General features: G+C 36.3%; 1 protein-coding gene across 2 annotated transcripts in view; it reads left to right on the top strand.

Moving 5' to 3' along the window:
• The window catches only part of AP3B1 (adaptor related protein complex 3 subunit beta 1), a 370,907-nt gene extending 354,565 nt beyond the window's left edge, over positions 1–16,342 (top strand). For both annotated transcript variants that reach the window (XM_044663208.1, XM_044663200.1), the window contains exons 26-27: positions 2,489–2,627; positions 15,619–16,342. In XM_044663208.1, the coding sequence (XP_044519143.1) occupies positions 2,489–2,627; positions 15,619–15,772 (293 nt within the window). In that variant the 3' untranslated portion in view covers positions 15,773–16,342. The remainder of the gene's footprint in view (positions 1–2,488; positions 2,628–15,618) is intronic.
• The last annotated feature ends 8,917 nt before the right edge of the window (positions 16,343–25,259 follow it).

Here is a 25,259-nt window from a genome sequence, read left to right as displayed (position 1 = left end):
CTGTTCACTTTCTCTACATAAAATAAATTAGCACTGTAAAGCTTTAAAAAAATAATTTTAATTTTATTCTTTTTATTTTGGGGGGTTATATTAGTAATAATTAATTAACCAAGATTAATTGTTGTTCATGGTTCTGGCCAGAATTTTGATGAATTCCAATGAGTAATAATAATGCATCATTAAAAACTAGGAATTTTCAATAATCTGCTATTAATTTTTAAACACATTGCTTCATTATTTTATAAGCATATATGGCTGAAATAACTTGATAAGATTTTAGAACCTCTAGTCCTAGGTGAAACTTTCAGTGAAACCTTTGCAAAATTCTCTTTCTAGTTAATTTGAAAACACCTGATATATTTTCATTTAGAAAATCCTGGGGTTTTTAAAAAAACCTAGAATGTTTACTTAATTTTATTATGATTTATGCATCCATCTTAGGTGTTCCTAGCCAGCAAGATGCTAATTCTTTAAATGGTCAGACATTTACTATTTTCTGGCCCTTAACTACCCCAAGCAATCATATTTGATGCCCCTTAATTAGAACACCTTTTTTTCTTTCCAGGTTCTTTTCCACCTCAGCAATCGAGACAATACATTTGCTTACCATGCTGCTCTCCTAAGTGTTCTTTTGCATGTAAATTAATCTTGATTCAGTTTACACTGTCATGCTGAGTGGTACAAATTGCCTATAACAATAAAACAGCATGAGTTAAAAATAAAGGAGGGGGGGTAGGAAGGCAGATTGAATGTGTGCCTTACTTGATAGGATGTTACTTTGCTTTATGCCAATACATTAGCTGACGATAATGAATCTTCTGTTCTGAAAAGCATGGTTTAGTTGATTTTTTTAATTTTACTTCAATGGAGCAGTACCTTGTCTTTTATAGAACAAGTTAGACAAACCATTAATGACAAGAGTGTTAAGGTTAAATATGAAGCAATGCATTCACCTCTCTGAGTGCTATCCATCTTTCCATTTACAGGAGCTTGACAAAAGTACTGGCTTTGTACAACATTTCCTTTAATTACATGCTGCGGGAAACAGGCTTTTAACATAAACATAGTTGCATTCATTTATTCAGCAGTCGCTCTTCAATAGAGCTTAATGGAGAGGGTTTAAATCCTAAATGAGTACACACATCTCTCAGCAGTGTTATGGCAGCCACTGTGCTTGGCTTAAAAGCAACATCTGACTGCTTGTGTAGATTTTAAAGCTTTTGCCTAATATTGAAGTTAAACAGTCGAAGACAGAACATACTGTTCTCAGAGTTTGGGTAATGGTTTAAAGCTTCTCTTTGCTCGGAGCTGGGCAATCGTATTTGCTGTTTTGCCGCTTAACCTGGATCATGGTGGTGGCCTTTAGTATCTTCCTCTTTGTTTCAACATAAGTTTAACACAGATCAAACACTTAAATCATGAAAATACAGAGCTTTTACTAAAAATAATTAAAATCAAATTGTTCTCATTTCCTAGAACCTTATAAATTATTAGATATGTTTAAAACTTTCCCAAAGTTTAGACTTTTATGCAGTATTAAGTACGAGCCACATCTCAAAATATATGACACTTGGATTTCCATTTTAACCTAGGTCCTAAATTATAGTATTTATAGCAAGTATTTTGTATTGTGTTGTTTGTTCATGAAATATTTTAATGTGAAAGTTTTCCAAAATTGATGGCATGCCTAGTGCTAACCCCATTTCCTTTTATTCAGGATTTCAGTTAACTTAGTTAGTTGCCTTTTTTAAATAAAATTTTAAAAAATATTGCATGTTTCTTTAGAAGCTGAGATGCTCTTCCTTCTATTGTCTCCTTATGCCTTATTGTCTCCTTATTGCCCTAGATTTGTAGTTGAAGTTGTAATTGTTTAATTCCAGTGCCATAACCTAGTCAAATGCTGTCATAGGTCTAATTTGTCTGAAAGTACCTTTTTACAAACCAGGTGGTAACTGAGTGAATCACTGATGAGGTAACTTTGATCATTCTGAGTTCATGAGGACAAATAGTCCTTAGATAATGGCTGCTCCTAATTCCAGAATCCACTATGATTTGCCCTCTGCTAACATGTCTCAATAAAATATGTTTGAATGAATATTTATAAGCTAAAAAGGAAAAAGCTTGTTTATGTAGTCTCAAATTAATTGATTATTTTTTAAGGGACCTGAAATTGAGATTTCATCTTTGTATTTCTGCCTTTTTATCCTTTAGTACTCAAGCAAATCCATTAAGGCGGGAAAATTGCTTTGACTGCATCAGGAAATAATATTTCCACACATTTTTCCTGTGATGGGAATATATAATTATTTAGAAATAGTTGCAGTTCATTTTTTAATTATTATGAATTTAACTTATAGCATACGTTCTGAGGGATTACTTTGTTAATAAAAGTAACTCCTTAAAAATGCTATCTGAGAGGCATTGGTTTTTCAAATGTGGTTTGCATAAAGATATGAGCTTATAACACATTCTCCTTTTACTATTACAGGATTGCTGACAGGAATGAATGAAACATCGGCTACAATCATTGCTTCGCCACAGAATCCTACACCCCCTATGATACTTGAGAGGATTGTAAATGTTGCCAACCTAGGTATAGTCCCTTCTGGACAGGATAACATACATAGGTAATTTTTTCATTATCAAACAATGACAAAAATCCATGAATATACATAAATATAAAATCCTTGATTCATATTTGTCTTTCAAAAATTCTATTCCCCAAGTATAGTTTTATGCCTTTTTTATGGGGATATTTGTGTGTGACCGAGTCTGGCATATGACAGACATCACAAATATGTAATATTTGGAGCTGTTCACAAGAGGAATGGGCAGCCTTAAGAGCAGATTTTGGGGGGCGGGGGGGTTTGCAGCTGTGTGGCTCAGTGGATTGAGAGCCAGCCCTAGAGATGGGAGGTCCTGGGTTCAAATCTAGCTTCAGACACTTCCTAGCTGTGTGACCCTGGGCAAGTCACTTAATCCCCTTTGCCTAACCTTAACCAGTCTTCTGCCTTGGAGCCAATACACAAGGCTTTAAAATGAATGAATGAATGAATGAATGAATGAATGAATGAATGAATGAATGAATGAACAAATAAATGAATGAATAAATAAACAAACAAACAAATAAATAGATAAATGGAGCAAATTTGAGGACTGCCCCTCAGGAGAGGGTTCCAGAAAGGACTGAATAACCCTGGTCCCCAGTATATTATAGAGCTTGTCCCAGATTAGGTACTAGTTGGACTAGATAATCTCTGAACTTCCTTCTTATCCTGATTTTCTATGATTCTTTGAGTTTGAATGAATAGATTATAGGATAACTGACCCAGATCGCCCACATGGTAGCATCCTCAGTATAATGCTTTTGGACCTGAAAGGAGTGAACAGTGTCTCCCCCTCCATCATGATAATGCCTTATATTTTAGTAAAAAGAAAACCCCAAATGGGGTCACAATGAGTTGGGCATGACTGAAACTACTGAACAACAACATTTTATAGGACTTAAGAGTTTATGAAACACTATTTAATCATTATCACATTTGATGACAAGGTAGATCAAGTAATGTAATTTTACAGATAAGAGAAGTGAGGCCTAAAAAGGTTAAATGATCTGCCCACCATTACACTGTATGGAGGGCAACTGGGTGGTTCAATTGATAGATCTTCAGACCTGGAAACAGGAGGTCCTGGGTTCAAATCTGGCCTCAGCCACTTCCTCACTATGCTACCCGGGGCAAGTCACTTAACTCCTGTTGCCTAGCCCTTACCACTCTTCTGCCTTAGGAGCAATACTATGTATTGGTTCTAAGATGAAAGATAAAGGTCTTAAAAAAAAATGTTAGGAAGTAATAAAATCACGACTTGAACACAAATCTTCTGACTCCTGATAAACTACACAATACTTCCTCTCTGTTATATCTGAACACAGGTGGCATTGAAAGTCCATTCAATTTAATTTACCACTGACTTAATACATTTCCAGTAGGAACACAATGTTGGGAGGCCTTGGAACTGGGCTTATTATACATAAGGAAGGAGGAGATGCATTCCTAACCCCCAATTCTGAGTCATTCCTTCTTTATGACTAGTTTCCTCCTAGGGCTACTTCAAAGTTAAGACAGAGCCCAAAAATGCGAAGACTCTTCAGACCTTACAAACTCTAAAATAAATCATCCCAAGGACTTGGGATCAATATTATGTCATAGAAAGAGCACTTGACTGGTCGCAGAGAGAATTGGGCCCAGCTCTTGTTGTTGTGTGAATGCCTAATGTTCCTCCTTTCTCCTCTGGCAGTTCACTGGCCAGGGAGTTGGGAAGCTGACTGCTCTGCTGCTAGCTAGAATAGCGAATGGACATGGCATGTTCAGATAGCAAAGTAATTGGTCCAACTCCCCTCATTGTACAGAGAAGAAGCAGGCAGTGTGGCCAAATGAAAAGCACCCTCAGTCTGACTGCAGAAAACCTGACTTGGCTCCCTGGGCAGTAGCAGGCGAGTCATTCAATTTCCTTGGGACTCAGTTCCCTTCTCTCTAAGAAGGTTGCTCTAGAGGAGCTCTGAGGGTCTTTCCAGCTCTGATTCCATTAAGCAGTGAATCCAAAACCCATGACTCATGACCATGGGCAAATCATTCAGCACTTCTAAGTCTTAGTTTCCTCTTCTATCAAATGAAGTTACCTATTGAATTGTAAAATAAGAGGAGAGGAAAATACAATGAAAGTTAAAAGTGTCATCATAATCAAAAAGCAGTCTTATAAGTACAATTATATAATCTTCTCTCTATTACATAGTTCAATAATGAGAAATAGATAAGCTTTTAAAAAATAATTAATCCTCAAGAGCTGGAGAAAAGTATTTTCTTCATTTCCAGCTAGCTCCACCCTTTCAAATATAGAAGGAAAATGAAATAGATAAGTTTTTTTCATTGTTTTTAAGCAATTCTTATTGCCCCTAGCATCTGTGTAGATGTTTGATTTGTGTGTTCCTGAAAATATAAATAATATAAGTTGATAGATGCCAAAGCAAACATTGCCAGAACCAATTTTTTAACTTGGTAAGTAAAAATGAAATTCCATGTTGTACTTGTACATTTTTATCTCCATATATACTGTAAGAGGGAAAATTTAGGTATTTATAGATATATATTTAAAGTGTGACCGCCAGGAATCAACAATTCAGGTTGATTCTGTAATTAAATCAGACCCAAGTCAGCATCGGATTGAGGCAAGTTTATTTATAATCTGGAAGGTAAAGTATAGGAATAAAGAGAAAGGGAGAGGCTAGTCCAGGCCAAAGGCCTGGAGGGAGAGAGAAGGTTAAAAGGCTAAATAAATGAAGCTGTAAGCCACAAGGCCCAACAGCCAGATAGGCAGAGTTTGGAAGCGGCCCAGCTAGGCCAAGGAAGTCAGCCTAACTTACCCACGTGACAATACAGAGTGTAAGCGTTCTGTGGTCTCAGGAGATGCTTCAGCACGGAGTTTGAGACGGCAACAACCTCAACAGGAAGTCAGTAACATACTTAAAGAGATAGTGTCCTTCGTCACTTCCTGTGGGTCCACCTCTAATTCAAATGGGCAAATGGCAGGTTCTACATTGATTTGGACTGCCCAAAGGGCAGTCCCTTGTTCTTGATTTGTTACTTATTGTCACGTGTGGGTAACTCGTCTTCCCTCCCCACTAAGGGAGGTGAGGATTACATCATTTCTACGCCTAGGATGGGTAGATTTTTGACTATGAATGGGCTAGAGTTAATTCCATTTACAAAATACTGAGGTTTTCCACTGTTTGAGCTCTGCTGGTTGGTGCCTGCAAAATGAGTAGTAAAAGTATATGTTATTTCTGTATTACAGTTTAGGAACTAAGGAAGGGTAAGGGACTTACCCATGATGACATAGCTTGGTAGTGGCAGAGATGCCAAGAGTCAAGCCCAGAGTTTCTGACTTAACCCTATTTGGAATCCCTCAAAAATCTAGCTATAAAATCCCCATTTTAGCTATCATTTGTCATAATTGATGGAATGAACCTCAGTAACTTTCATGATGACAGTTGACTCTAAATTATCCATAAGAGATACTGCACAGCTAACACAAAATAATGAATAATCCAGAAGTTATTTATATTTGATTTTAGAATGTTATCAGAATCTCTAAGTCTTTATGTTTCTATACTAAAATACAGTCTCTGGACTGTTTCTTGGCTCTGCCCTGTCTGTCATCAGTGCTGGGGGTGTGGCTGTCCTTGGTGCTGAGAGATAAAACCTCTGAGTGGACAATATACAATCAAACAGGTAGTCAAGAACTATCTGTGAATCTTAAGTTACCTTTCTGTTCATAACCTTTGTAGTTTATTTTTAGCTTATAAAATATATCTATTGTACTAAGATTGAAAGAACTTCATAATGAGAAAGAATAGACTGAGAAAACAGAATCCTTCATGCATTGATTCCAAGATGTTAGGATTGTTTTCCTTATGACTCGTATTCTCTACAAGCACTATAAGTTTAGAATTAAATGGGCATAGTGTTGTTCTTAATTTTATTTTAAATTGAAATTGTTATTTACATTAATAATTAACAGAAGCTATCCATGTGTCCTTTCATTGGGCTGTAAATGTTTTAAAAAATACAATTCTTTGTGTTATATTTCCATATTGAACTGAGCTTATAGTTAGGAGTTGTGTTTTTTTATTGTATTTAACCTTAAATGTTAAAATATAAATTCCTCTGAGTTTTTTCACAGCATGCTTTCAGAATGACCTGGTAACAATTGTTATTATTATTATTATAGCTCTTACTTGCCAGATGAATTGCCCATGGTCACATAACCAAGTATGTGTCTCCCTGACTTTAAGACCAGTGTCTTATCCACCACCCCAGGCTAGTTCTCTAAGATTATAATTTGAAAACTCTAAATCAGAGAAGATGTACTAACCTACACTACTAGAAGGATGTCCAGAAAAGAAGCTAAAGTTTTAATTAAGATGTTGATCAAGAGTAAACATAAATAATTGAAATTCTGCAGTATCTATAGAAAATGGCCTGGCTGAAAGGAGGGTGGGGGGAGTTAAATGTATATATGTGATCTACACTTTATTTTTAAAAGCAGCAATATGTCTTATACCATCAAGGACAATATACATTAAAGGATCAGATCAACTGAAAAAATTATTTTGGTTATGAAATCTGACCCTATTTAATACAATTCTCTTGTGACATTTGGTTTTGCCTTTGAAAAAGAGTGACAGTTTCAGCGAGTCTCTCAGAATATTATACTTTGAAAATCTGGGCTCAGATTTGCTATATGAAAATTCTGCAATTAAAATACAGTAAAGACTATAATTAGTAAAAGGCAATATGTTGGGGGCAGCTAGGTAGCTCAGTGGATTGAGAGTCAGGCCTAGAGGCGGGAGGTCCTAGTTTCAAATCTGGCCTCAGACACTTCCCAGCTGTGTGACCCTGGGCAAGTCACTTGACCCCCATTGCCTACCCTTTCCACTCTTCTGCCTTGGAGCCAATACGCAGTATTGACTCCAAAACAGAAGGTAAGGGTTTAAAAAAAAAAAAAGGCAGTATGTTTTTGCCACAGTACAGACCACTCAGTTATTAAAAAGGAAATAGAGAGAGCATGGACATTGAAAGCTTCCTCCTCAAAATCATTGATTAAGGCCTTTCCAGTAGCAGTACCATTCAAAGAAAATATAAAGACATCCTCAGCCTTTTATAAGTTATAATCTAAGACAGACAACACTAAGATGGATAAACTGACAGAAGTAAATAAAAAGTATGTGTCAGATTAATGTCATGTCTTTTAGCAATTAATAGGAAATTAATTTTAAACTTTTATTGTTTTGTTTTGGGAGAGGGTGGAGGAAAAGTGGTAGGGAGTATCTTTTGGGAAGTGATTTCTGTGCCACACACCCCGAATATGTGCAGAGTGTATTTAAATTTAATTTATTTTAGGAAAAACTATAAATTGCCACAGGGACTTTCCACTGGTGAGTCAAGCAGGGCTGAGAAGAGGAAAGAACTGAGATTTCAGAAAATTAGAAATCTCTTTATTGCTTATTTCAACTTCCTTTTTATCCTGCCTTTTACCCAAGTTGCCAGTTAGTAGCAAAGTGAACTTGTTAGTTTCATCATTTATTTAGGTAGTTTATTCTTTGGTAAAGGTGTTAATGAGCATGAAGTGACCAAAAGCAGCAAAATAATCTTCAGACTAGATAATCATCAGATCTTGAAAAATAAAAACAAAGGATCACTAGTACATAGCTAGAGTATTTTTCTTCTATATTCATATATTGCTTTTTGTAGGTGACAAGTTAGGGAGTGCAATAGATAAAAACTGTTTCAGCATTTTCAGTCTTGTCTCCATAAAAGCTAAGTGCTCAAACAAGATAGTACATTATTGTTAATTATAGCAGTGCATTCTGGCTTTGTCTTTTTTTTTTAAACCCTTACCTTCTGTCTAGAATCAATACTGGGTATTGGTTCCAAGACAGAAGAATGGTAAGGGCTAGGCAATGGGGGTTCAGTGACTTACCCAGGGTCACACAGCAAAGAAGTGTCTGAGGCCAGATTTAAACCCAGGACCACCTGGAGCTCCATGGTCTTTCCATAGAGTTTGTTTTTAAAACAATCCACAGCCATAAGTAACAACAAGTTTCAGTCTGTGAGTTGTCTAAAACCCACACATGTGGTTCACAACACTCGTGAGTTAGGCTGAGCCAGATTAAAATGTGATTAGGAAATGCAGAACAAAATTAAGGATACAGTACTACACAGATGATGTGAATGTGTGGTCTTCTAAGGCAGTCTGCTCCCAGGGATCCCAGTGTCAGGCTTAGCGACTCCTGTGCAGCACTGGCCTGACCCTCATCCAGCCATTCAGGAGCTTTGCACACTGTTTCTGCTTCAGCTGCCCAAGAAAGATGCTCTTATCCCTTTGCTATCATCACACTATCCCTTTTCTTAAAAACTTGCTTCTTGGAAAAACTATAGGAGTAGGAATGCACATAAAAACATGGGATTTTTCACTTGTAATAAACAAATTGGGTATATATTTTGAAGTTTGGGTTTTATAAGATTATTTACCTACAAAAATTAATAATATGGAAATGTTTCTTGCAATGATACATGCATAAGCCAGAAAAAAAATTAATTAATTGGAAGATTTTTGAGGGTGTGCTTCTTGGTGGCTTCATGGATTAAGAACCAGACCTAGGGACAGGAGACCCTGGGTTCAAATCTAGACTTCCTTGCTGTGTGACCCCCAGGCATTGCCTAACTCTTACCGTTACAATGCATGGTATTGTTTCTAAGGTAAAAGGTAAGGGTTGTTGTTTTTTAATATGCTTCTTGAGTGAGGGCTGTTCTGATTTCTTGTTAGTTTTTTGTTTATTGAATTAGGCTACAAAGAACTTTCATTATTGCTTTTAACCAATGTTTTGTGTTCTTTTATACTCTTGATTTGGTCTTATTCTCCCTCTCCCTTGTTAATTATAAAGATATTTGTTGTGTTTGTGAACTAGAAGCAATATCCTTAATTTGTAGGTAAATATAATGTTAGTGGAATAGGTTTTTTACCACCCTGGTCATTAACTATTAGGGAAAAGCCAAGTGCTGGAAGTGGAACAGTGTTAAACATGGCAACATGCAGTCCGACTTTTAACTTAACACATTAAAAAAGCATTTTAATTATCTCCACTGATTTAGAATAGCAAATGACAGTGACCTTTGGTCAGGTAGTATTAAAATGAGCTTGATTCATCTCTAACCCAGCAACTCATAGCCATTGATTGCCATAAAATGCCTTCTTCATTGGTCATTATTAAGTGACCTTCCCTGAATACAATATTTAATCATCATCTTATAAGAACCACATCTTGCAACTCAGTGGATTGTTTTGCTAACCCAGTTCCAATTAGCCCAGGATTGTATATAATTTAATATTTCTCATACCTTTTGAAGGTATAAAACATCAATGATATTTTAAGTAGTCCTTATATTTTTTTGTCTATCACTAATATTTGGTGTCTCAGGATCTTAACTCCATAAGTTCTGGCCCTAGGCTTATTTCATTTTCCAGGAAACTGTCTTAATTTTTGGAGTTGTGTATGCAGGTATCAGTCCCTTCCCCAAATTTGATTGATTTTGATTCTGAAATAAGATTAAAGGTTTGTGGAACCTGTTTAGACTTGAAGTTAATCAAAATAGATGGTTCTTTCACAAGGCGGTTGTTGTCCACTAGAGGACAGCACTGCTTTTGTATCTGACTGCTTTGAACTTATATATATATATTTCTCTGCATCTTTTTCTTTGAAAAATCAAGCAGGAGCCTCATGGTTAATTGTTAACTCAAGTATTATTGGCTATTTACAAAGCTAGGCAAATGAGAAAGATGACTTTAGAAATAAAACATTCTTAATTTCGTCATTGTTAGGCATATTATTCTGTGACTATAGAAATTTATGAATAGACTAATTTCTGTTAAAATAACAGAAAATGTAATCTTATTGTTTTTTTTCCTGCTTTATTTATTACTTTTCAAAGAAAAAGAATCTAAGAAGAGATAGTGGCTTACGAATTATTGTTTAAAGTATTGGTGAGGGGAGGTTTTAGTCCTATTATTTTTAAATCTCTTTTCTTCACCCCACCTCCCCAAAAGTTTTTTTTTCTTCCCCACCCTCTGAGTTTGGGAAATAAACTGAGTTTACTACATGAAATAAAGAGAATGTGTCATTGAATATAAACTAGTTGGCTTAGAGGTATAAAATATATTTCATATCTCAGAAAGCCAGGACTAGATAGTGATATGTTGTTTTTGTCTCTAACTGATAGCATTACATCTTGGTTTTGAAGAATTAATTTTGGAAATTATAATGGAGAGATAGTTAAATATTTGAATTACATTTAAACTTTTAACTCAGTATTAATTAAGCACACCGGGATTGCCTTTAAAACTGCAAATTTTATGTCCAACTTTTAAAAATGAACAAATTGTTCTCCTTGTTCAAAATATTTTCTGGATTGTTGCCATGGTATACTAAATCAAATTAACATGGTATTAACAATTTTTAAACTTTTGTTTCATTTCAGCTTTTTGAAAAAGAGTGTCCCATAGCAATTCACTCTGGTATTTGGAAGTAGAAAGCTAAACCAAACCAGGATTTCTTACATACAAGCATTGTGCAACTTCATTACACATTTGTCAACTTTGGACTAATTATTTTTGTACAGCGAGGGCAGGGCATTGCATCTTGTGATCGTCTTTCTTACTAATAGGATTCTGTCTGCTTCAGCAGGCAGTAATTGAAGGCTTCATGTACAGGGTAGGAAAAAAAAAGTTTTAGCCTGAGTGGGCCATTGTCACAGCTTCTGGTAACCAGTAGAACAGAAAACAGGAGAAAATTGGACTCAGAATAGAAAAATCAGAGACCAAGAAGGCTACCCAAGAGAAGAAAAAGCATGTCTTAGAGCTGTTTGCATTAACTCTAGCAAATCTCATTCTCTGTTTTTGTTTTTGATCTTGTTTTTGAATACCCTGGAAAATTTATTCAGCTTTTGAGACATATCATTTTAAAGATTTTTAATATAATAATTTTAACATTGAGATACAAGATTATTTTATTCACTCAAAATTAAGGAGACTTGAAGTCTCTAGGCAGCTTCTCACAAATCCAGAGAAAAATATATTTTAAATGCATGAAGGAGTGTGTTTAAGATACTTTTGATATCTCATTTGTTGTTATTTGACTGGTTTTAGTCACCCTAATTATCATTTGTTAAAATAGAACTTTTTGAGAAATTGAAACATTATTTGGAGTCTATCAACCAACTTATTTTCTTTTGTTTTTAAAACTTATGATGTTTTCTATTCTCCAAAGCATTAAGTAAGTGCCAGCAACTCAATATTCCATGTGTATGGGCATCCATCTGGTAAAGAGAGGTACCAGTTGACTCTTACTGCCGACTACTTGCATGATCTTGGATAAGTCAGACCCCTTCCAGTCCTATTTTTCATCTAGATCATAAAAGTACTTGGAATGGTCTCCAAGGTCTTCTCAATCAAAAACCTGGTTTTCATTGGATAATATTGAGCCGCCAGTACTTGATAGGGAATGAACTGAAAAATTGTGAAAAATATCTCTTAATAAGATAGACCCCCATCTTAAGTAGACAATGCATTTTTAACTGTCAGCGCACTTATTTGTTCTCATTTACTCTGTTACTGTTTTTTGAGGTTGGTTGGTCTCCTAGTAGGTCCTCCCTGTATCACAAGAACTTCATTACAAAAGCATTCCACATTCACTGAGAGCTTACTTGAAAAGGCATGTGCTTTTCTTCATATAAAGAAATGAAGAAATTAGTACAGAATTTTAATAAGAAAAGGGTCAGATCAAGGACTAGAAATTTGTTAGTATTTGTTACAAAGAAAACCTCCCTAGAAAGGTTTTTGAAGAGTGTGACAAGTACCAAAGAAGAAAATCAGTTTATGTGGTTTAAAGACAAAGTGCATATTCAATAAGCATTAGAAGCAACATAACATTGGCCCAACATGGAGTCAAACACCTACGGGGAAAAAAATCGCAGTACGATGTATGTTTTCAGTCAGATAAAACCTAAAAGCTCTAATGATATCATCTTGTTACTATCTATAGCTGTGTAATTGGCACCAGTGGTCTTCCTAATCATTAATCTTGCATCTAAAAATTAGTTACTTTATCTTGTACTTGGACTTATTTAGAAATACTTCTAAAATGATCACCTTGTGAGAGCAGGTTGGGACTATGGATTGTCTTGTGGTTCCCTGACATATTAAGTTGGGGGAGGGGTGCTGGGATACACATTTGCTTTCTACAATCCAAAACAAACCACACTGTGATCACACTGTGTTCCAATTAAATACATCTTTTTTGAACTGTGAAATGAGAATGTCAGAACATCTGATCTTCTGCTCTTCTTTAAAGCAGCGCTTCCAACACTGGTGCCCACCAGAACACAGAGACCTTGTTAAAAACGCAGTTGCTTTTATAGTAGCTAATAGCTCTCTTGCCGGAATGATTTGTTTAGCATGTTTCCACTGCAGTAGCAATAGATACCTCCTTTCTTTCATGTCCTTATTTGTTAGAGCATTTTGAGAACTTGGTGGTAATAGGATTTAAAGAACATGTACAAGAAACTAATTTTAATCTGCATAAACACACTGACACCAAAATTGACACACATCTCTGATGAATGTTGCGATATCATAACGATGGCTCTCTACCACTTTAAGTTTTTAATAGAAAAGAAGTAAAAACGTGCCTTGGGGCTATCCAGCACTAAAACCGAAAACTACAGGGCTTTTGTGTTCCTATTCAGACATAATCTGTTTCTCTGTGGTCCCTTGACACAAGTGTTAAGTAAATAAAGAGACTAATAAGACTTTTGTTTACATAATTATCAACCTGTCAGAATCAACTGGAGAAATAAGAGGCTTTACATTATAGATGGAATGACCGAGATTATAGACAAAAGTAACTGTAATAAACAGGATGCTCAAATGATTAACTAACTTCTGGTAACCTGATTTGACACAAATGGAATTTTCCTAGGAGGCAGAAATACCTCAAGAATTTTGGACTAAAGAAATCCATAAGCCTGTGATAAGTCTCATATAAGAAGGGTTATTTAAGACCTCTCCAAATAGAAATTGAGCACACATTACCAAGTAACTTGAGCCTAAAGCAAGTTGGTGTGGATCAGAGCTGTTATGTGTGTGTATGTATAAATATCACACACACACACACACACACACATTTCTACCCTACAACTGATAACTTCAAGAGTTACCTTCCTTTGTAGGAAAAACTTTTTGTCCTTTACAAATACCCAGCATGTTTTAGTATATAAGGAAATGTTTTCAATTCATGTGTCAGATAAATGGTTATGGTTATTATTGTTTCTCCTCACCTTGTCAATAGCCCATTATTAACTGGTATTTAAAAACATTTAAATTTAAAAGTGTTGATAATGTTTTTAGTTGCGAAAAGTTGGCATGTTTGTTTTCCTTTTGATGCATTACTCTAATTACTGTTGGGAAACTGTTTTTCATGTTTATATTTAGGGCCCAAAATGGCCTGTTAGCATTCCCCCAAAAATGAATGTAATGTGTTATGAGATTTTGATGTGATTTTTAAAAAATCAAAAAAGAAATTACTTCTCATTTAAAGAGAATCTGCTTCCTGCTTAAGTGGCTAATATTTTAATTAAGTCTGGAGTGAAGTTTTTTTGAGTGTCTTCTGATAAACTCCCTCTTTTATGTTGATGGTAATTAAACAGATCCCTGAGGACCCTGGTAGGCTCTGTGCAAGGCCCATGCTAATTGTCAGACATGAGACACTGACCAGTTGGTTTGCTCCTGAATAGCCCACAGCGTGCTGTCAGCCCAGCAGTTTTATTTTTATGTATTGTGAGCTGTTGTCAGGGCTAACTGGGTCCTATTGTGACTGAAGATGTTGCGCAAATTGAGGCAGATGGCTCTGATTCAGACACGTGTCATTCAGAAAGGGGAAAGGGGATTGGCCCTGAAAAGTGGGGTCACAGCAGGTCACAGACCTGCTCTACACTTGTTAGTGTTTTCAAAAGCTCATGTGCAGCAACTTTGTTGTGCTCTAGTTTGTGTGTGTGTCTCACCCCCCCAGACCCCTCAAAAAACTGTGGTTCATTCCTTGTGGGATATGGAGGACGAGGTGGTTACCATCCCTTCGTTCCTGTCTCTGGGGCTTGGCTGTGCATGCAGAATGAATTAGCAGGATTGACAGAAGTTCATTGTGTTTAAAATGGCTTTTCAGTCAATTGCAGTGCTTAAAAGGCTAGTTTTGCTTTTAATTCCATGTAATTAGTAGATTCTTCATGTCTTGGAATGTAGAAATAGAGCATTAGACCTTAAGTTTCCTCTCTTATATCCAGAAGGGAAAAAGAGAGGATCTAATGTTCTGAAGGTACAACAAAGGGAAGGGCTTCATTGGTTGTTTACATTTGATTTCATTTCAAGTTTTCATTGCTAGAGATTGAATTTGACTCTTTCAACTTGACCAGACTCATTGGTGCAAATATGAACATTTTCAATATATGGTGAAGAAATATTTTTTTCTCCTCTACATACCCTCCAACTTCTTACATAAACAGTTTTTATTTCAAAGACTTGGCCCTTAAGATTTGAACTCTTGGGAAGGATGCTTTATGGATGGAAAATAACATTAATAGGCCAGAAAAATAATTGTGTATTTTAAGTGATTATATCTAAGGCGATGTATTAAATAGAAAATGAAGTAATATACTTTAAAATGGGGGGGGGCTCTCAACATGCAGATTTGCATTTAAATTTCAAAATTAAAGAGTCTTTGTTTTTGTGTGCACTTGACAAATTAAAATTACAGGCTTTGGGGTCAGATGTCCAGCTCATCATTTTTCTGAAGAATACTTGGGTTTGGGTTTTCTGGCAGTAGAGATCCTGTTCTAGATTATTTCATTGACGGGTGGAAAAAAAGTTCTGTTAAACTCATTTGACTTTAGTAGCAATATTCTGTCTTCTTTCTTCCCCCTCATCATGAAGATATCTTCACTTTTTTTCCTCCAGATTTGCAGCTAAAACTGTGCACAGTGGGTCACTGATGCTAGTCACAGTGGAGCTGAAGGAAGGCTCTACAGCACAGCTCATCATAAACACTGAGAAAACTGTGATTGGTTCTATACTGCTGCGGGAGCTGAAGCCCGTCCTGTCCCAGGGGTAACCTGCTTACATCTGGACCTCAGAATCTGGCACACAACAAAAGTGCCTGGCATCCACTACTGCTGCCTTTCATTTATAATAATAGCCCTTCCATCTGGCATTGGGGGAAGAATACACTCTTGACATTCTTGTCTCCTGCTTTAGAATGCTAGTGTGGATCTATCATGTGTGCAGTACTTGCCCCCCCCCTTTTTTTATTCGGTTTGCTAACCAAAGAACATATATTTTACTGTCAGTTATCTAAACTCTTGAATCTCCATGTGCCATATATTCTCCCCTGACACTTCTCCCCTTTTTCCTTGACTTTTTCTAGTTCTGCTGGATAAATGTTGAGTTAATTAACGTTCATTTGAAATCAGCTTGCCTTTTACCAATGAGCAAAAAATTTAAGAGTGAGAATCTAGCTGATCTCCCAGCTAGGCATAAGATAGCAAAGATGTCTGGAATTAAGTGAGAGAACAATGTGGAATATTGCAAAATACCATTGTTCAGCGACTCTCCATGTGTTGTAATCATTTTCTGACAACTGCTGTCATCAGATTTTCTGAATGATAAAGAATAAATAAAATAGCATACAAATAAGTGTCTTGGCTTTTTCCTTGATAACCAGTCACCACCTATTTTGGAGTCCATTAATTCTGTGTATTTGATTAAAAAAAGGTGGGGGGGGGGGACCACTAGGATTTTGTTAATAAAAGAAAACCTCTTCCAACCTTTGGCCCATGTCAGAAAGAAAATAATAGATATTTTTTCAAAATTCTTTGTGTGGCTGATGAAAAAGCCATCCTTCCCACACAGTCTATGCAGAGAACAACAGTTTCTGAGATTTGATTACAAGGCCTGTTATTGCTGCTGAAGAAACTCTTTAAATGGCACTTTAGATTGCTATGTTGCTCTTAGATGGCCTAGTAGGCCCAACTTTGGAGAACTGAAATTCTTTACTGCAAAGATTATGGAAAAGTAATTTGTCTGGAAATGAATTTCAGGGGGAATCCAAATTAAGACTGATTTATATTTGCAAAATCTGCTATTTATCAACTTGCAGTTTTTTTATTACAATTTTTCTCTGATCTTAAATCTAACACTTTTCTCTCACTGAATGTTCCAGTTGTAAATTAATTACTTTGTAATTAGTTTATTTGTCTCAGTGACTCACCTAAATAACCTTTAAAATAGTTTGTGCTGGTTGTTCATTCCTCCAGTGTTTACCCATCCTTCCAAACCTCCCTTGCCCCATCCAAAAAACCCAAACTTTTTGGTACATTAGTTTAGATTTGAATGAATACTGGAGAGAAAGAGAAGAGGAAAGAAAAAATACATTTAATTGAAGGTGATTGGAATATATAGTTTGAGAGAAATAGAAACAGACTGGGAAAATTCTTAAAATGTTCAGATTCATCTACTATGGAGAGTGCCAACAAGAATGATAAGTTGTCCAGTTAAAAAAATAAAAATAAAAAATCAATCTAAGGAAAAAGAGCTATGGTTGTCTAGAGTTACAGGCCATCTCTCACTCTAAAGTATTGTGTTTTCTCATAAGCAATACCCATAAGTACCATTATAATTATATTTCACTGGCATTTCCATTATTAGTTCTATTTTCCAAAGTTTTGTCATTTTGGATTTTTAAGTCATAGTTTAAAACATAATACTCAGTTTGACAGGCCAACGACCCTTGACAATAAATTTTCTTTTCAAGTTTTAAGGGATCTTATCTAAAACTAAGGACCTCCAACACTACTTTTTTCTGTATTTTGGAACAACTACCTTCAATGAGACCTCAGTTTTAAATGAAAAAAGTATAATTATAACCACTTATTTTTGGATTTAAAGTCTGTATTTAACAGGTAGTATGACTCACATACTTTCATTTGACACCAATAACTTAATATGGTTGAAACCTTTTTTTTCATATGCATGATATTTAAAGTATCCCACAGTAAGGGATTCCAAATTCTTTGCCCAGAATTAATTTAACTTTATTATATTGTGTGATAATCTTTAAATTATTCCATTGAGTTGAATAAGCCAAAGTTAAATGTCCTAATTCTAGCTATATTTTTATATTCTAATGTTCACTTAAAGAGACTTTTTATATGTACTGAGTTTGAAGCACTACTATGGTATTTTCTACCATAGATTATAATACAAAAATAACACTTTTATTCTCTTTTGATTTGATAAAGAATTTTAAAAGATTAACAAGGACCCCAAGGTGATCATATTAAACAAAAATACTATGTACTTCTTCTGGATATTGCCATTTATAAATATTTTAATAAAAGGAACTTGAAATGTTTTTTTCTTAAGAGAGTTTACCTTGGAATCAAAATTACTGGTTTAAGAATTTGAGTGTTATAGGAGTGAGTGAAGATAAGAAGCTATTAAACTAGGTACTGAGGTTATTTCCAATAAAATATTGGAAGATGGGGAAAAAATACAACTTGTTCAAATGCCCTCTTTTTTCTCATCTTTTTTGCATGCAATGCAGCTTTTTAGTTCTGTGATTTTGCAGGTACCTGACCTAAGGATGCTATGGAATAGTTTATTTGCCTTTTTTTGTCATGTAAAAAGTGAGTAGGGATGGGGAATTGTCAAACTTGTCCTAGAATATTCAATATTCACTGAAGTCACAGAATCTCAGTAATGAAAGGGATCTCCATGTCAATATCAAGTCCAATCTGGATTTTACAAACAGTCATTTTACTTTGGGGAAGATAAATGGTGCATTGGATAGAGTGCCAGGTTCAGAATCTAAAAGACTCATTTTCCTGAGTTCAAATCTAGCCTTTGACACATACTCACTTTGGGATGCTGGGCAAGTCACTTAACTTATTTACCTCAGTTTCCCCATCTGTAAAGTGAGTTGGAGAGGGAAATGGCAAACTTCTTCAGTATCTTTGCCAAGAAAACCCCAAATGAGGTCACAGAGTCAAACACTACTGAAACGACTGAAAAATACCAAAACATTCCACATAAAGATTCAGTGAAGAGGAACCCAGTTTTTCCAAAGTGGCCCATTCCACTTTTGGAAAGAAGTTAGTTCCTACATTGAAGCAAGAGTCACTTCTATAAAGGTCCAACCCATTACTCCTAGTTGAACTCCCTTGCTGATTTTATGCTTTGGCTTTGTTGGCATAGACTTTGAGAACACTTTCATATACATAATTCACTTCCAGCTTTGGATTAACTACTGAGCCTTGCCTGAAGTCCTTTTTTCATGATGAACTAGCCTAAGTAGTTTTGAAGAAGCACATCACCATTTGGCCAAAGGCTAATATGTCTTTGGACCAAAACAAATACTGAAGCCTATCCCCTAAATCAGTGATGGGCAAACTTTTTATAGAGGGGGCCAAAGGAAAGGAAATGCTCATCTGTCAGTCTGTTTCTAAGGCAACTCTTTCCAAGTTTCACTATATTGTATCCTACTCATTGTATTCCAGATAGAACATTTCAGGGGGCCGCAACTGGCCCGCAGGCCATAGTTTGCCCATCACTGCCTTCAATTATCAAATTGAGACACTGAAGAGAGTGTTTTAGTACAAGAAATTATAATATTCTTGGAGTATCTTAGACAGTGAAACAAACAGAGCTTTTAACTCCTGAATAAATAGAGGCTATCTAAGTGTTCTTATAATATAGTTTATTCATCAGTACCATATGAATGACTACCCAACATCATGAATCTTCAGCTTCATAGAATTAACAGGAAAACTGAAGTGTGACAAAGGGGTTAATCTGTGGGTTGTTATTTGTCACACACTATCCTTAAGTCCTATTGAATTTATGGAGAATAAGAAGAAGTGTGAGAAAAAGCTCATACCTTCAGCAATATAGAAATTTCCCTGAATTTCTAAGCACCAAAGTTAGAAATAAAATATATGTTTGAAAGGCATTTGCATGTTACTTTTTCTTTTTCTGCACCTCCTAATACAAAGCTGCTACCTTCCAGAACAATAGTGAGACCTTTACCCTCTATCGCTTAGGGAAGCTCTGATCAGCGTTTCTTCTCCTCCATTTCCTTCTTCCTGAGGAATTTCATCCAACATATATGCTTTTACCATTCAAAGTTGTTTTACCTCTGACCACCTTCCTTTCCTCATGTATTTTCACTCTTCTTAATCCCATTCCTCCTTTCTCTACTGTTTTTTAAAGATCTGTTATTTCTGGGAAAACTTTCTAGCTCACCTCTTTCTTTGTTCGCCTCATATAACACACACACACACATACCATGAGGGCTTTAGCAAAGCTTTTGAGGACTCTGTTACCTTTGTGCCAATATGAGGGATGAGTAGGATTTAGGGAGATTCTACATATATTTATTGTTTCGTATTGATCCTCAGAGTTTATGCAATCAGGATTCAAGAGTCAATAAAAATTTATTGTGTGCCAAGCACTGTGCTCCACACTAGAGATAGAAAGGCATATGACAGTCCCTCTCAAGGAACTCAAAATTAAATGACAAAAGGCATAATCAAAAACTAATTTTATAATCAATCCTCTGCTCTAGAAACTTCAGTGGCTCACTATTGCTCCTTGGATAAAATACCCCCCTATCATTTGAAGCCCCACACAATCTGATTCTGGGTCATTCTCATAGGCATTTTTCAAAGGAAGGAATTCAAGCTATAAACAATTTAAAAAATGTTTTACATTACTAATAATTAGAAAAAGAATCATTAAGGCAACTTTGAGGTTTCATCTTCCACTTGGTAGACTGGCAAAGATGACAAAAAAGGGAAATGTCAGTCATTGCAGGAAAACAGAAGCATTTAGTGTACTGTGCATGAATGTGAATTAAGGCTGTGAATCAGTGCAGCTATTCTGAAAAAACAATTTGGAGTGATGCATAGGAAGTTATCAAACTTTGCCCCAGCCATACTACTACTTGGTCTCTGTCCCAAAGATCTCAAAGAGGGAAAAGATCTACATGTACAAAAATGTTTAAAATGGCTCTCTTGGAAGTTAAAAGGTATCATATTGGAGAATGTTTAAATAAATTATGGCATGTGAATGTTAGGAAATATCATTGGGGAGCATGAAATGGCTTCAGAGGAAACTGGGAACTTTATGAACTTTATGAATAAAAGAGTGAGCAGCACTAGAACAACTGATACAATTATAACATTCTAGAGAAAAACAACTATGAAAGAAGTCCTGTCAGCATGATGATAAACCACAAGTTTATGGTTTGGAAAAAGAATAGTTTGTATGGTTTAAAAGGGAAAAAAACCAATGAAATCAAACGTCACTCACTCCTGAGAAGTAATGAGCTTAAAATGGAGAAAGAGACATTTTTGGACTTGGCTAATGTGGGGATTTTTTTTTGCCAGGCTATGTAGATAATTTGTTTTTTAGATCTTTTTTAATTTGCCGGAGGTAGGAAGGTGAATGGGAGTCCAACTTACAAAGCTTACTGCCTTTAATACGTTCCTGTAGGAAAATACATCCCAGATTTCAGACTACAAACAACAGCCAAGCAAGAGCAGTGTGAGAAGAGTCACTGTTGCCAAAGCAGTGAGAGAGCATTACAGAAAGGAGAGCCAAGGTTAGTGGAAGATTGGTGGAGTTTAGTCAGGCAGAGAGCAGAGAAGTTCAGACATTGATCCAACCTTTTCCTTAAGCACTTCACCACAAAAAGAGTCTAATGAGTCTATCTCATCATTGGGCTGTAACTAAAATTCCATCTGGAGGGAGGGGGAGCCATCCAAATTAGATTGACTATAATAACCAAGTTCTAAATTCTCCCACTGCTACATCTGCCAGTCAGGACACAGCCTAGATGATCTTGGACAAGTCTCCTTCTCTGAGCCTGTTTTTTTAGGAGCAGCATGGAATACTGGATTTGAAGAAAACCTAGGTTCAACACCATCTCCTCCCTGCAGATTCTAGCTGTGCAACCCTGGCAAGTCAGTTGATGCTGTCTATAAAATGGGACCATTGGGATCATTCTCTAAAGCACCTTCCATATCTAAAGGCATGTGTCATGGGCTGTAAAATGAAGGGTTTGGACTAGATGGTCTCTTGGATGTCTACCAACTCTAGAATGGGGTGTATAAGAGGGGAAACTAGATGTTTAAGGTATGGTCCCCAGAAACTGATTAACTCAATTTCAAAATAAAATAGACGCAAGTCAGAATGACTTTTATGGTGGTTTATTTACAATTAAGAAGGTTGAAGGTAGGGAAATGGAGAGAGAGAAACTCTGGCCCGGACCAGGTAGGAATTTAGAAGCCCCAGCAGAGGGGGCAGAGAGGTTAATTAAACAAGGCTTCTAGCCACAAGGCCTCCTCTAAGAAGAGAGGCCTCCTTGAGGCTAGAGCCTCCAGAAACACCAAGGGAAGAGGCAGAGAGTCAGCCTAACTTACCCACATGACAATTCAGAGGGAAGCATTCTGAGGTCTCACCAGAGATCCTTCAACACCAAGTTCTAAGTGCCAACTGCTCTCTACAGGAAGTTACCATCATATTTAAAAGATAGCATCTTTTGTCACTTCCTGCATCCACCTCCAATTTCAAGTGGACAAATGGCAGCCTCAGCACTGTTTTGGACTGCCCAAAGGGCAGTCCCTTGTTTTTGATTTGTCACTATCACGTATGGTAACAGACCTCCCCTCCTCCCCACTTAATTCTAAGTTGGGTGGGGTGACATTATTTCTGGTGGCTAGAGTCTAAACAATGAATGAGGGTGAGCTAATTCCATTTACACAGGTGTATGAATGACTCAAGACTACCTTTTTTTACCGTTCCCTGATTATGGAGGGGAAAGAAACACTTGGACAGCTGATAGAGAGACAAGTGAAGTTTCCATATTTACCTAAGCATCCACCATGATCATTCATGATGCACAGATCCGAGAACCCAACACCTGAGTGAGTCTCGTGTCCTCTTCCCTGTCTGTGATTTTCTAGAATATGAAATGTAAAAGTGGAAGGTCCATTTCTTACAAAAGCAAAATCCCTTGAGAAATTCTGGGTAGTGATTTCCTAACACTGAGCCTACAAATTGGCTAATGCTGACCTCCTGAATTTTATCCCAGTTAAAAGCAAGACTGTGAGGGTTGCATAACTTACCATTTTGCATTCTATGAATTGTAGTTTTTCAGTTTGGCTATTTGTTCTATAAGCTGGTATTCATGCCATCAATTATTTATGAAAACTTGGCATTGCTCCTCCTATTTTACATCATAAGGAACTATAACAAATAACCAAGCCTGTCTGTGAGAGAAGCAGAGCAGTAATGGAAAGACCTCTAAACTTGAAATTAGAGAAGATGTGGGTTCATATTCCTGCCTCATCTGGAAAATAGAAATAATAATATTACACACTATAACTATTCTGTTAGATTGTTACAAAGCTCAAATGGGATGGTGTACGTAAAGTCATTGTGAATCTTCAAGTAATAAATACAAACTCTTGTTATGGATGCCAGAGACTATGTATTACTATGGACCCCAAGTCAGGGAAAACCAAGATTCAAGTTCTCTCTGACACATGTAGTTACACTAATGACGAGCAAGTCACTCAGTCTCCCTGAGCCTCATTTTTCCCATCAGTAAAAAGAAGATATTAATGCTTTAGTATCTAATTGATTGTTGTGAGAACCAAAGGAGATAAGGCATTATAAGCACTATGTATTCCTTAAATCTTTGGTGCTTTAGAATGTTATCAATTTTTCAGATTGGGAGTTTTGGTTAAATAATGAATTATGAGAAACATACATATTGTATAAAAGGAAGGAAATAGAAAAAAGAATAATAATCTTTATAGAATTCCCAAGCATTTAATAAACATCAGCATCACTATCTAACAATCCTGAAAACATATCGCTTAGAAGAGTGCTACTGATTCTTTCCACTCAGTCTCAGTACAAGGCTCAAATCAGGACTTGCTTTACAAACATCTATAACCAGTTCAGACAGCACATCTGCTACTGAGGGAAAAGTACCTAAAGTTGACTTCTAAGAGGAAGAGAACAACTAATGAAGCTCTTCGTCCACTTAGAAGGCAACACAATGTTGGTTAAAATTGCAACTTCCATTGTGATGAATCATGTGATGAGGGTTGCCATCTTCTCCGTGGATCCCTATGGATGGGTCCATTTAAAAAGCTGCATTTTCAGACTTTTTTGAATATCAGCAAAAAATTTTTTGAATGTACACCCTCAATTTTTATATATTTATACTTTTAAGGTATATATGTGGATTATACACGCAAAATCTATGAGATTGCTTACCACCAGAGGGGAGAAGGGAGAGAATTTGAGCCTCAAAGCTCTTTTTTAAATGTTGGAAACTGTTTTTACATGTAATTGGGGGGGGGGATAAAATAAAATTTAAAGAATAAAAGTAAAAGCCATTACCTAAATGTTAAAAAATATAAATTATATATGTGTGCTGATATACAAATAACTAAAAAACACAAAAATAGAGACTTTAGAAGGATGAGAGCTTCATAGTTTTGCTTTTGATTGACCCACTGGAGTTTATAGGGGAGAGAGTAAGGTCTACCCTTTTAGAAAAAGTTAACTTTGACACCTGTGTAGAGGAGGAGAATGAATTGGAGAAGGGAGATACTTGAGACCTGAAGCAGGAAAACCAATTGTAAGGTCACTGCAATAGTCTAGGCAAAAGACCATAATTGTCTGAACTAAGCCAAGGGGAGAGAAGGGACAGATGCCAGTGATGTTTAGAAGTAGAATACACAAGACTCAGCAATTGAATATATGGGTCAAGAGTAAGGAATTAAAGAAGAGATCAAGGTTATGAATTTCAGTGACTAGAAGGATGGTGATGTGCTGGACAGAAAGGCTTGGAAGATGGGGGAAAAGAAAATGTGATGAGATTGGATTAAATGAGATGACAACTCCTGCTCTTCTGTGGGACTCAACCCAAACAAAAAGGGGAACAAAGAGTCTTATTCATCAGGATTCAATCCCTAAGCTTTACATTCAAGGCTCCCAGTGGCCTTGACCTATTTTCCCAGGCTTCTCTCACATTACTCACCTTCCCATTACCTCCGAGTCCCACCAAACTAGACTAATTTTCCTTCCACAAACATGCCCCTCACCTTTCTGGCTCTGAAATTTTGCTCATAACATTTCTTTTTTGTGAAAATATCAGGTTTTCTTCTCCCAAACTCCCTTCCACCAAAATCTTACTGATCTTTCAAGACCCATCTCTATAGAAGCTTATATGAAACACACATCCACCAAAGAATCACCAAACCTTGAGTTGTGAGGACCTTCAGAGGCCACGTTGGCCAAAACACATCCTGCAGGAGTCATCAATAAGCTTTCATCCTCTAATTTTCCATAGTCTTCTTCCATACCCTTATATTTTAATATGAATTCCTATTCTTTGTACATATGCCACATCCCTTCCTAAATCAGAAATTCCTGAAAGATAAAGTTCTCATCTTGGTGGCCAATTGCATGAACACTTTCTATAATATCTCCTCGGCCTAAATTAAAGCCCCCTTTTTCCATCG

The sequence above is a fragment of the Gracilinanus agilis genome, chromosome 1 (assembly GCF_016433145.1).
Source record: "Gracilinanus agilis isolate LMUSP501 chromosome 1, AgileGrace, whole genome shotgun sequence".
Lineage (NCBI taxonomy): Eukaryota > Metazoa > Chordata > Mammalia > Didelphimorphia > Didelphidae > Gracilinanus > Gracilinanus agilis.
This window is presented reverse-complemented; position numbering and strand designations above follow the sequence as displayed.